The sequence below is a fragment of the Protomyctophum parallelum genome (genome assembly GCF_964188405.1).
Source record: "Protomyctophum parallelum genome assembly, chromosome: 17".
Taxonomy (NCBI): domain Eukaryota; kingdom Metazoa; phylum Chordata; class Actinopteri; order Myctophiformes; family Myctophidae; genus Protomyctophum; species Protomyctophum parallelum.
In genome coordinates this window covers 30440561-30455026 of record NC_139719.1, presented here as the reverse complement: position 1 = coordinate 30455026, position 14466 = coordinate 30440561, and the positions used below count along the sequence as shown (strand labels likewise).

The window sequence follows — 14466 nt, the reverse complement described above, 5'->3', positions numbered from 1 at the left end:
CCATATGCTTAAATGTTTTATACAGTAAAATCAATCGGATTATCACACAATAGCTGAAGCGTCAGGTTTTCGTCAGGTTGCACTGAGCTATCTCGTTAACCCAGCTGGCTGCAATGAATAACCTAATCAACGTCACCAACCAGCTCAGTCAGAGACGAAATGTTTTTATAATCATCATGGGGGCCCATGGGGGAAAACGTTTAGGTTCTAAACACTTATTTGTAACACTTTTTGAACCGGTCAGTGTTTAGATTATAAACAGAAGAGCACGTTTAAATGCCATGATTGCAGGCTAGTCCTGTCCACCTCGGCAGGTTCTGTGTTCTGTCGCTGGGACGGCGGAAGGTTTCAACGGCAGGCTGGCATCGCTGTTGCCAGCTAGGGTGTTCTTGCTGATGGTGTTTTCATTGTGAACAAGTAGCCTAAGCATGAGAGTACAGTACTGTATGCATGCATACCCTTACCTACCTGGCAGGTGAAAACAAGCACCCAGATTAGCATTTCAATGCCTGATCTGCATTATGTACAAGGGGACAGGCAATGCGGTCCACCCCCCACCAACCCCCTCCCCGGACAGTGAGGAAAAAAGGTGTTATTGGTGCCAGACTTGGATGGTTAGAGCGGCGCGATTACATACAAAGTCAAGACAAGACGAGAATTGCGCGAAGGGGTGCGGTGCGAACGGGTGCGGTACAAACGGGACGAACCGAGACGAATATATAATTCAGGTCCAATTCCTCATGGGGGCAGAGACCCCTGGTCCAATTCCTCATGGGGGCAGCGGACCCCTGGCCCCCACAGACTCTACGACACTGAGCTCAGTGGCCTTGTGGTTAGAGTGTCCGCCGTGAGACTGGGAGGTCGGTCAATCCCCAGCCGGGTCATACCAAAGGCTCAGTCCACAGTCCCCCCCTGCGGTCGCTGCCCGCACAGAATACAAAACTCTGATGCTGGCATTCAAGGCAACCAAAGGTATGGCTCCCCCATATCTTGCAAGTATGATTGAACCCTACAAACCCTCCCGCACACTCAGATCAGCCAACGCAGGGAAGCTGGAAGTACCCTCACTAAAAACGCCGGGACAACGCTCCACACGTCCCAAACTCTTCTCCCTTCTGGCTCCAAAACTGTGGAATGCACTTCCCATTGCAGTCAGAACTGCAGCATCACTCCCAATCTTCCGCCGTAGTCTGAAAACCCACCTTTTTAGACTCCATCATGGCCCATAGCACTTACCCTACCCCCTTAGATAGCATTTCTGTAGACTTAGATAGCATCTGATACAGACTTATAGCATGTTATGTAGACGGCACTATAATTGCATTGTATATAATCATAGCACGCCATAGTACATATGTACTGTATAGCATAGTAGTATATATATAGCTTATATGTATAGTCTCATAATATAGATATTCCACTGTTACTTTCTTAGCTTACGCATGTTTTATGATAAATGCTTTTGTGATGTATTCCCATGCTTTTGTTCCTGATTATTGTAAGTCGCTCTGGATTAAGATCGTCTGCTAAATGCCTAAATTGTAAATTGTAAATTGTACCTGCTTGACACTCAGCATCAAGGGTTGGATTGGGGGTAAGTCCCTGCGACATACTAGCGTCATGTCCAGGGGGTGTACTTGTACATCAAGCTGCCTCACGCTACAGAAACAGGAGATAGGCTCCTGCCCTATGGGCCTTATGGCTCGGCAAGGCTACTTACTTACTTACCAAACGATCCATGTTGATATAACTCTGTAAACACTACACGTAACAAGCAACTTCACTTCAGAGGAAACTAAAGGGAGGGAGCTGCAGCTACTGTACAATTCATGTGTACTCACCACCGTCTGGAATCCATTAGAATGATGAAAATGGAACATTAATAGGCTAACTAACGTGAGTTACATAAATCCTTTATTTCGATAAGTCCGTTGATCTCCGTTCTCACTTTCACACTGGACCACGTCGCCGCCATTTAGTGGCGTTTCTTTTCTTCTTTTTGTCGTGCTTTTGTCGGGCTTTGGGCTTAACATCATCATCATACTATAATTCACTCAATGTCTGAATTTCTGTCTGAATTTCTGTCTGTCTGACTGTCTGAAACACTGTCGTAGCTCTTCACTGCCTGCACCAATCGCTCCGACTTTTCACACAGGCATTGACCATAATATTAGGTCTTAACAAAGCCCTTTTTACACTTGAAAATTATTGATTATTAATTAATTTTTTAGTGCATTCAAATTACCCACCCATTACCCACTTACATGGGAAAATGAAAAAACTCACATCAAGTATTTTTCTCTCAGAAACCATCGGAGCTACAGTTACAACACTTGGAGGGGAGGTTCATTATAATTATTAAAATGTATGTAATAAATAATTACATCAGACATGGTGGTGCTATAACAGCCCACTTTACATTTCGCCTTATAATTCTTGTAGAGAGAAGACTTCCGCACACCCGGCAGGCAATTTGGAGCAGGTGCGATGATGACAGAGAGTATACAATGTGAAGGAAGGGACATCGGCACACTGCCACTTGCTAGTTCAGAGTAATTTTATTGAGCAACGTTTCTGTCTTGCGACCTTCGAGAGGAAGGTCAACCACTAGCAAGTGGCAGTGTGCGGATGTCCCTTCCTTCACGCCTTATAATTCTTGAATCGTAGGTCGTAAAATCAAAATCACTTTCCCTGGATTCCTATAGGCCACGCCCATTTGCGTCAGGATAGATTTTCTGGCATTTTGACTTTTCTTCAAAACACACTTTTTGGTCTTCCACCTACAGCTTCTGTGCAAATCCCACAAAAAATGGTACACATCTCTGGCCCTATCCGATTAAAACACCACAGGCAGACTTTTCATAGTCCGTATCGTTCGGCTGTAATCGGCGTCCAAAATTAGTGGGTGGCATGTTGTGCTTACTGTGCTTGCTGCCCAAGCACGGTAAGACGTTGCCATAGGTAATCCAATTCATAATACGTTTGGGAAACTCAAATCTCCCTGCCATAGAGTTATAATACTGTATCTCCCGCGGATCGATTGAATAGTCTCACATAATACTTCATTGTGCAACTTCTCAGTCAATCGTTGCCGAAAAGGCAGAGCTACAAGCTCACAACGCGGTGCAACCAGATGCGGTGTGAGCTTGTAGATTGGCTATTTTTGGTGCCTGACACTGCCGTACGATGATGTATACATTACGCTTTTAAAGTGACGGTACACATAACAGTTCCCTCCCTCTGTTAGAAAGGTACTGTATAAGACCCTAGTAAAATGTAGTGCAAAGGGATGTCTTGGTTGGTTAAAATAAAGATAAGATTATTAAAATATAATAAGATAAAAAATATGCATATTCTGTTTCTAAGTGTGTGTGTGTGTGTGTGTGTGTGTGTGTGTGTGTGTGTGTGTGTGTGTGTGTGTGTGTGTGTGTGTGTGTGTGTGTGTGTGTGTGTTTATTGGCATACAAACTCTCACAACTGAACTGGGCAATAAAAATAAGGTTCTGTTCAGAATGAATTGTCTCCCGTCTTTCCACAAAATGCTCGATAGTGGGCTTGATAAGGATATATCTCCTATTGTGCTGAATATAAGACTGTTTCTTTCCAATGGAAATATCCTAAAAGAACTGGGTCGTATTATAATCGGGGACTTATTCAATGTTCTTTTTTCCACAAATGAGCCTTGAAAGATGGGGGTAGTCTTATAATCAGAGGAGGGGGGCGGGGGTGGTTGAACCAATAGGATCCACCACCTGTTTTCGACCGGCACCCACCCCTCTAGACCAGAAACCATACAGGCTGGGCCAGGCTATAACTAATATATTGTATAATATATCTATATTTGGCAAAGATCCATCCTAAACCAGATCCAACAGTGGTTATTTATATGATCTGACACATAAGTCACTGTGACTAATATCCCAAAGCTTTGCCGACTCATTTTTTTGTGTCCAATCACAATTTCAAACTGTGTAAAAATGGATCCAATGAGCCTGTTAAGTGTGACTATGACAGGCAAAGGATGATGAAAGCTATATCTGTTAACCTGCACTGCCATAGCAATATTAGCCTAGGATTACCTACTAGTTAACAGACTTTTCTTCGTCATTGTAACCTAAATAGTGGCTGATTCTGCTAATATTTGTGCGGCAAGTAATATAGAGAGACAAGCCAAGCATTCTCGTTTCCCCTTGCTTCAATTCTCAAGCCTTTAATCAATGTAGTGGTCATTAGGCTGACCTCTGATGATTGGCCATTTCAATACAGGAAACCTCTATACAATACAACAGCCAATGTCCGGGACAAGTTTGTGCACACATTGTGTTACTTTGTGTTATGTAAGGGATAATCAACAAGATGTGTGTTTATTGTTCAATTTGCTAAATTAGCCCACAACATAACATGAAGGGTGGTTTGTCTCCACACAGAATGCACTATAGTTCAATAGAGTTGATATTCCCGCTTATACCATGGCCACTTATCGATAGATTAAATACAAGTTGTTTATTCATATTTTGGACATTCCAACACCACTCCAGCAAAGTGGGAGAATCCACAGTAACAAACTAGAAATAAGTCAGACTGACAGCACCATTAATACAGTAAAATATACGCATATTAATTCATTCTTTTTTAGTATCCTTTCTAATTTAGAGACACATTTCTGTGTCATCACTGCTATTATTCACCCTACTCTCACCTGCAGATGAAGAGCCCCCACTATGCACCAGGAGGACGCATTGCCTCCGTTCCGTCCTACTCCCCCGGTGATTTATGGGCATTGGGCAGTCCCCACTCCCCCGTTCAACACTCTCTGCTGAGAGGTGCCGTCCCAGCCCACAGGAGAGATCACCCTCTCCATCTAGCTTCCCTACCCTGACCACAGCAATTGTGTTTGCATTTACACTCTGCCAAGCTGGATTATTCGGCAGTGATGGACAGGTAGTTTACCCCTGCGCCACCTGAAAGGAATACAAGAACGCTCACCCCAATATAAGCTCACCACGGGTCAAATCCGGAGACCTCGGAAATGTCGCCACCAGGTATTCCTGAAGGCAATCTGGGTACCCATTGGCAAAACAAAGGAAAAACAGTGCCCTCTCACAGTCTGTCTCGAGAGACTATCCTAAACGTAACCTCAGTAAAACTATGCCTAAACTTAACCTTACTCCTAAACATAACCTCAATAAAACGATGCCTAAATCTAACCTTAAATTTAATCTCAGTAAACAAATACAAGAAAGCACTGGAGAACAGCAGTCCGTGTGTTTGTCACATGGACGTAAATACATCGGATATACTGTAGCACAGTTGCTAATTTTCATCCACAGTCCTCACAAGAAACACAAAACGGAAAACAGACAGGCAAACAGTGGAATACATTTACATAATATAGGGAACACAGCATAAAAAAAGAAATAATCATGAATGGTTGCAGCTTTGGTTTTCAAGCAACCATTTTTTCAGATTGTATTTAAAAGATGGAAATGTATCACAATCCCTTATACGAATATACGCAGAAGAAGGCCATTCCATGCTACACAACCCTGTACTGAGAGGACATTTTGGCCGAATGTATATCCTTAATATATAACTCCAATCACGTGTATCCTGTAGTATAATTCCCAACAGGAATAACCACATTTTCTCCAACTGGATGGTGTTTTCACATTATGAAGAAATAACCAGAGGAGTATTGAAATATCTAGTTCTGAGTTTCCAATCAAATTCCTTCCACATCTGGTGGCTATGGCATTTTAAACTGTTTTATTTTATTTTTATAGTAATCAAAATATTGATGAGATAGCACAGTATATGATCTTCGGCACAGACAGGAGGGTGTATTCCAGTTGGTGTCTGGACTCTCTGGAGGGTGGCTGTCTTACTCACTCCTCAACAATGTCTGCGTTTAACTTAGTGTCCTTGAAACCCCAGAGTTATGTGTGTGGGTGGACTGTGTGTAGGCTATACTTGGGATATGCAAAAAGACAATTTTAATTTCCCTTGTGCACACTGACAATAAAGTAATCTTAGCCTTCTTACAATCTAATCTCAGTTCTAATTTGTTTTTAAGCCAAAGAGGATCATGTTACTACTACAAGCTACTGTTTTTGAACAAAAAAAAACAAAGAACACTTTTTTTATGTCACTATTCATGATCTGACTGCATGACTGATCAGTGATCACCAAGATAAAATGTGTCTTCCTCAAAATAATCATAGTCATGCTGGTCCAATAGACAAGGACCAGATGGTCTAAGGCTATAAGCTAAAAAGAAAGAGAATTCCCATTGCTTGAGCAAGTTTGACAAGTGATATATAGTTTGTGGAGTGATATAACAAGTGCAGTGTCTATGCTAATACTGAGCAATATTTTAATTATTTTTATTTATTTATCTATTTTTCACAATGATGGTTTGCATGGAACAAAATGCGGAAAAAACACCAGCTGTATCCTTTAAGAAGAAAATATGTATATACTGTATCAAAATCTAGTGTCAAAGTGTCCACAGTCCACCACCATTGCAACCACAAAGCTTTGATGCCATGCAACATGGACCTGTAGATTCAACCTATGATTATGAACCATGCATGTTCACAGATGCTGACTGCAGTCAAAAATTACTTTCAAAACTATGCTTTATAAATACAGTTTAAAGAGAATAATTTACATTTTAATGAGGCCAAACAATGTGATGGTCAGTCCCGACTGTAGATTCAGTTGAAATGTTGGTATGCATTATACTTCACATAAGCATCCATCCATCACCATCAGCCACAGATGGATATGAAACACTGCCACCAAGATGACGATGATGAAACCAGCCTATAACCTAAAACATGCGTTTCAATGAAAAGGATATGACACATAATGCCTCCTGGGGAGCGGATTTGCCACGGAGTTAACGTTGACATAAATCAGGGGAGGGGCGCTGTAACATGACGTAAATTCTTGTCACTAATCCTCCTTTCCCATTCCAAACCAAAAGGCTGGTGTGTGGAGAGGAAAGGCAGCTGTGCGTAATGCTTGCTTTACACAGCCAGGGAGGGTTATGCCCGCTGTGGGAGGATTGCGCACGATATAGTAGAATGCCCAGCACGTCACTGAGAATCTGAGATCCAACCGCTGGGCCCACGCTGCGCTGCTCAGCCTCAAGCACGGCTTTTACGCTTCTGCTGAGAGGCGTCACACATGGGGAGCCCTGGAAGTCCCAAGTGATCTTTCTCGGCATCTCGGGTGTGGGGATCACACTGAGCTCAACCTAGAACCACCAAACTCAGAATGTCCGCAAAGTCTTCTATAGGCTTCATATGTTATGTGAGATAACATATGGAGCAGCATCTCTCTAGTTTAAACAGTCAATCGACACAGTACTGCATCAGCGCCAGTGCTGCAGAGTGCGCTCATTGCTGCGCGCAGAGCTCTGCTTTATTTGATAACCATATTAACTCTAGCCGATTTGTTATTTTGACAGAGAGACAGAGCTGCTATACAGACAAATAGGAAAAATATAGGTAGCCTATGGCATAACGTGAACATATTCACAATGACGTTTTTTTAGGCGGCAGTGCAACGAGTGCCTGTAGTATATGTCTCTGGGACATCAATGCCTGTGCATGCAGCGGCAGCAGCGCCAGTAAAGCGTCTTTAGTCCACATATCTACCGCCACAAGGAAGGTAGATCGTGCTGCCTGTAAGGCTATCAGGGTGCTCACGTCACATGCATGAGTGATCAAATGCTAAATACACAAGTAAATTCACTGTAATTTTCGATAGATACCAAACACCTATACCAACGCACACAGTCAGACACGGTCAATATAAACAATATGGGACTGAAATGTTGAAGTTCTGATTCCAGAGTCCAGACACAACCGCATCTAATAATATATTATTATATTATAGCGAACAGCTGGGAAACATGATTAATGAGTTGGACCCATCGCATCACCTTTAGGCTTTAGCTAGCCCCTAGATAACTTGTGAAAAGAACCCAACTCTCAAAGGGTAACATCTCCATGCAGCGTCTCATCCACCCCAAGGCATTGTATGGAAACGTAGGCTATAGTAAAACTTTAAAAGACAATGTGCGGTGGGTCATTTATATCAATTATTTGACGCAGCTGCCCAAGGCAAGCACACACAAACGACGCCCATAATAATTAACTCACCTGATATGCAGACAATGAAATTGGCATGAAGAATGATAAAAATTTCCCAAATTATATCCATCCTCTGTCTTCATTCCAGGTACATTAGGCTGAGAGTGAAAAGGGCTTTAGTTGCAGGTGATGAGTCTTCCCAGGCAGTATCCCACTGTACACCTTCCAGTTAGAGGTATTTTCCACAGACACATAGCAGGTGTGTAAGCTTGAGAAATTGCGCCACACTTTGCCCATAAATCTACAATTCCAGCGTCACAGAACGAGTTGAACTCCAGGCAAATGGAACAAAACAAAAAGGTGGGTAAAGCAAAATCAAAGTCCGTCCAATTTCACTGTAGAACTCCAGTGCGTCCTATGCCCATCCATATGTTCACTCTTCCACCGGCGACGGTCCCACTTCACCAAATGGACATTCTGTCTTTCCGCGTAAAGTCGACCCTCTACACCATTTTCAAGCACTATAGGCGTGGAAAGAGAGACAGAAACACAAATGAGTTCGTTCGTTCAGTCAGCGTGGACACCTTAAATCGGAACATAAATACAAATAGTCTGAACGCTGAAGTCCCATCGCCAGGTGTCGAGTCTAGATTCACTCTGACAATGGGGCGTGCTTCACTCGCTCCGTCGCTCGGTCGCTCCCCGTATAGAGGAGGAGGCTCATCTGCTACAACAAGCCGCTATATTTTCTTTAATAATCACACAGCATGCAAATTATCCATATCACCTCCCTCCGCCATATAAAGGCAGCGCTAACAAGATAATGCTGTTTAAAATACACTTACGATGAATGGAACAAACTAAGAAAAACTGCAAGCCTTCGGTGAGTCAAACTCCAGATAGTTTTGAAAAGAGAATCCTTTTCTCCGCAAGGAATTTGCAATAGCCTACCTAGCCTACGAATCAAAATTACATTTCGACGAGATTTTTTTAAATCACCGAATCGAACTTTGCATAAAACATTGGCGTAATTAATGTGCCTATATACGAATAATATCTGGTAAATAAATCCCGGTTCCAAATGCACATCGGTCTCCCACACGGGCCACACCGACTCGTTCGGACTTCACTTGATCAGTTCAGTTTATTCGTCATAAACCGGGTAGGTTTTGGAAGTTGCGCATGGACCTTCCACAGCACAGAGATACAGCACAGGCAGGGGAGGTAATGCGCAGTGGACGCGCGCACAAGCGTGCACAGGTGGACGAGTACGACGAAACAGTGATATGATATTTAGTGCGTGGGGTGGCGGGTGGGGACTGGAAGGAGAGAGAGAGTGTGCGCGCACGCACGCAACATGTGTGTGAAAGATGGAAAATCACAACAGACAGAAACCATGAATATCCCTTCACAGTCACACTGACTTAAAATGGCCAGGGATGAATACAAGAACACTCTCCCCACAAAAAAATGGGGTCATGTGTGTTTTGCTTTCTGGTTAACCCAGGGAATGTGTTTACATAATATAAATTAATAAACTGCCACCATGATCATTGTTTTTTTTGCCTCTGTAGGCTATATTGATAGGCTATGGCATAATAGGCTTGTAATTTCACAATCAGAAAACACCTTATACAGTACATTGATTTCCTCTCATCAATAACACTGCTTTATTGGGATCCTTTTCATGGTTGGCAATTCAGTCACAAGGATTTAAATGTGGATTGAAAGTGCAAGTGCTATAATTCATTTAGCTACAACACATCATCACATATCCGTCAATAAGGTTGTACCTAACTATTAAAGTTTGCTCAAGTTAATTTTTACTTTGAGACATTGGACAGAAGACATGCATGGAGAAACACCAACCCTCACATTAAGTAAGTAGCCTTGCCGAGCCATGAGGCCCATAGGGCAGGAGCCTATCTCCTGTTTCTGTAGCGTGAGGCAGCTTGATGTACAAGTACACCCCCTGGACATGACGCTAGTATGTCGCAGGGACTTACCCCCAATCCAACCCTTGATGCTGATTGTCAAGCAGGGAGGCACTGGGTCCCATTTTTAGAGTCTTTGGTATGACCCGGCCGGGGATCGAACCCCGACCTCCCAGTCTCAGGGCAGACACTCTATTACCCGTTATTAATTTATCTTGGCATATAAAATCCACACCTACTAGTTAATAATAATAATAATCTTTATTGTCCTGAAATGTTCGTCTTCACAGTCTGTTCAAACACCCACATCAAAAACAACACAGAGAACATAACACCAAGACAATACAAAAACATGAGGTCCCCATACAGAACCATCCTATCGGCGGGGCAGTTTGTTTAATGCTGAGAGAACAAAACAGACCTTTTTCCATGGCAGGGTTCTGTATCTTTGTCCAGATGGCATGAGGTTAAAGCAGCGACACAGGGGATGATCAGTGTCATTTGATATTGAAAGTGCTATAGCCGTGTGATGGCCTTATTGTTCATATCAGAAAGTGTGGATGTAGGAAGTCCGATGATCTTGGAAGCAATACGGGTAATACTGAAAAGTTTGTTCCTGTTAGGCATGGACAGTATGGTGTACTAGAAACATGCAGAACAGTACAACAGAACAGGTTGAATAATGCTTTTGTACAATAATAGCAGAAGATGAGGAGCAACAGATTATGATCCTAAAGGGCCACTTCACCCCTTTTGCAACCAGATTTAATTTTAATGATGTTTGGGAGACAAGAAACACTTTCCTGTGGTTCTTATGTGGGTAATGTGTGTTTTTAGATATTTCAGTATTTCAAAGTGTCCATGGGCTCCATCATGTCATGGAAACTGAGCTCACTTACTTCCTGGATTACATCAAGGAAGATTAGAGAAGGAAGTGTCATGGTCACGTGATCTGATTGCAAAAGGGGTGAATTTACGGATTACATGGAGTCTTTGCTGAAAGCGTGACTGGATAGATGTAATGTGTTGATCAAACCTAAGTCTATTGTCCAGTGCAAGTCCAAGATATGTGAAACTGTCAACCCGTTCTCAATGGGCCCAAAAATTAAGGCCCGGCCTGGACCGGCCCTAACTGGGTCGGCCCGAAGCTCGACCAGACACTAAATAATGTTAGGACCGAAGCCCGATAAAGCCTGACAATAAAAGAAAGAAAAAAAGAATGCCACTTTAATGGCCAGCTGAGCGGCGCACGTCGTGGTTCAGTGTGTCTGTGTGAGAGTGAAAACGGAGTTCAATGTATCAATATATCGCTGAAATAAAGGATTTATGTAGCTCATGTTAGACTGTTAATGTTCCGTTTCCATATCATTCTAATGGTTTCCAATTCCAGTGGTGGTGAGTAGCTCCCCTTAGTTTCCTAAGGGGACAATAAAGTTTGAACCCCACCGTCCACTTCTCTCTGCTCATGCCTGCGCACAGTCAGTATGCGCGCTGCCACTCCTAGCATGAAATGCCAGCGCACTGCGTGTCTTCCTCCTGTCTTCCTCCTGTCACAATTAAGTGAATCGCCGATAGCGCAGCCCTCTTCATAATAAAGACATACTTGTAGGCTATTAGCCTACACATTACACAAATAACAGAATTGCTATTTTTATTATAATAACATTCTTAGTGTAGGAGCCATGAATTGGATTCTTGTAATATTTTGGTCAATGAAATGAATGGGCTGTCACTGGTGTTAATGATTTATTGACGGGCATAGGGGCGGACCTGGTTCACTCAAGAAGGTGGCCTGTTCACCTGGCTGACACACAGTGAGAGAGGGGGGGTGTGTGGGACGCCGTACTTTTTGTTGACCGCTTTATTTAGCTTTCTTTTATTTACGTTGATCGCTGTGATTACTTTGATTTATGTTTGAGCACCCTTTGAGTCATTCATATTGCTTTAATAAACCACTTAAACGCATTTTTTTGGATTCAGCTAATTCCTTTTGTATGCGGAGCAGAGCGCGTCTGACAACCTGGCCCATCCCATCGCCTCTCAGCGACTTTAAGATTATTTTCTCATGTAGTCGCTCTACACTTAGAAAAAAGGAGAAAAAGAGAAAGAAAAACCACGGAAAATCACTGGTACCGGTCGGGCCAGGTCGGGTTTGAGCAGAGTTTGAGAACTTTAACCTGTTCTACTGTCTTACCATTAATGAGGACTGGGTTAAGTCCAGTGTGGGTTGTTTCAATGACCAGTTCATTTGTTTTGTCCACATTCAACTCTAGATAGTTGTCAGTGCACCACTGTGTAAAATGAGAAATGGTGTTCTGATAGTCCGTAATAGAGTTAGTCATGGAGCAGTCAGAGAATGGCAGTGTCAGAGTATTTAAAGTATGTGATATTAGTGGGTGAGGGGCTAATAGTCAATTTTGTGTATAGTGTGTAGAGGAAAGGACTGAGGACACAACCTTGGGGGGCCCCTGTGTTGGTGATAACAGTTGATGAGAAAGTGTACCTACATTAACTGTTTCACAACGGTAGATCAGCTTGTAGATCTGCTATTTTTGCCAAATGTTATTCCCAGAATATGGATGCCAGGGTTTAAATGGGTGTTTTAATAGGACTATGAGTCTATGACTATGCTATGACTTTCCCTCAATTTATCCTTTTCTGTCTGTGGGTTCTGGGATCGTCCATGTAACAAAAGCCTAGAGCGAGGTAGGGATATGACAGGCAATCAATAGTGCAGGGCGCTTTTTTCAAGTGCCTCTTTTCAACATCAGAGAGCCTAGATACACCCCTGTCCCTTTGGGGGGGAAAACGGCTTTACATATCCAGTCTCATCCGGTATCTCTTTCCCCATATTGGTGGCCTGGTATAAATTGGCTGCTTTTAAGGGAATTTTAAAATTATAGCTGAGTGAATGGAATAATACTGCTGCATTGAGAAAAAACACATTATGTCCAGCTAGTTTTGTTGCAGAGTATTGGTTTAACTTTGAAAGACTTGCCTATAGAGCGTGGCAGTCCCGCCCCCCGACGAGATGCCCGGAAAATAATTCCCTGTTAATTTTCCCTATAGGCTTTTGAAAAAGTATTTATATAAAGACGTTTACGCTGCGGACAAAGCCAACTCGGCTTGTGACAAATCATGACAATAAACACAATGTTTTGGTCCGATTAAATCATTAGAAATAAGGGAAAAAAAGGCAGGATACAACACTTTTTTGTTTGTTTTTCTTCTTACAAATTATTTGATCAGCCCAAAACATTGTGTTTATTGACTGTGATTTGTCACGAGCCAAGTTGGCTTTGTCCGCTGCGTAAACATCTTTAAATAAAAACTTTTTGAAAAGTCTATGTGTGGACAATGTGGCCTCTCTGATACCAGGGGAAACCCTAACCTGAGGAAAAGATCTGATTCTGAACAAACTGCTTCAGCGTGAATCCTTTTGGATCACAATCTTTAGATACCATTTTTTGCAAAGGAATGAATGAGGACTTCGCAATTAATCACTTGCTATAATCTTGTTGGCCAGGATTAAGTTACCTGATTATGTAAATCATTCTTCATATTTTAATAATTTTCCACTGTACGGATATGGAAATCTTGAACATTGTTGACCTTATTAATTTATTGTGTTGCTCCACCCACTGATTAACAACAGTTATAGGACACACATCTCGAGTTTGACCTGACAAAGAGCCTTGGCTCTAAATGTCAGGTATTGATCAGAGTACTTGTTCCACCACAGGTTGAAGTGCCGGGATCCACCCAAACAAGTTCAACAGATGGAGCTGGGAGGTAAAGCAAATCATAGTATCATGTCGGGAAATTTGTGTAAACACAGTCATACTCATCCCTTGCAGGATGTGTTGTATGATATATTGCTGAGGTAGTTACGTACTGTATGCTAGTAGGATTTCACTGAATGAACATAGCTTTCTTATGATTCCTGACATTGACTTGAAATGCGCTGGAATCAATTCAAATAGGCAATTTGAATGCTTATTATAAAACAAGCATTTGGAAAACAAACAAAAGGACAATTAAATTAATTAAATTAAACAAGTTAAACAATTAAATTGAACAGAAACAAGAAAAAAAGGCAAACAAAAAAACAATTACAAGATATTAATGCACAGAATATACAGCAAAAGCCATGCACCAGGAGATACATTTTATAAATGTGTGAGATGATTTTTAGATAGGGTTTTAACCACTATATAAAATCCCTAACCCGATGAGACTCTGGGAGGCAAAATTACTTTGACATTGATGAATTTTAATATTAGCAGCTACAGTATTGCAGACATGCATTGACCAACGACGTGATTCTGATGAACAAAGAAACAATCCTAATTTCATGCAATTTAAATGATCCAACTTCATTTTTTTGCAAGTACATATAATAGGTTGTGTCTGCCTGCATCCATGTTGTT

The 14466-nt window shown here is 42.1% G+C and overlaps 1 protein-coding gene across 1 annotated transcript in view; it reads right to left on the bottom strand.

Annotated features, from left to right (window-relative positions):
- The window catches only part of ca10a (carbonic anhydrase Xa), a 185181-nt gene extending 176536 nt beyond the window's left edge, over positions 1 to 8645 (bottom strand). The window contains 1 exon segment of the mRNA XM_083786708.1: positions 8172 to 8645. Within this exon segment, the coding sequence (XP_083642834.1) occupies positions 8172 to 8232 (61 nt within the window). The 5' untranslated portion in view covers positions 8233 to 8645.
- Between the last annotated feature and the right edge of the window lie 5821 nt (positions 8646 to 14466).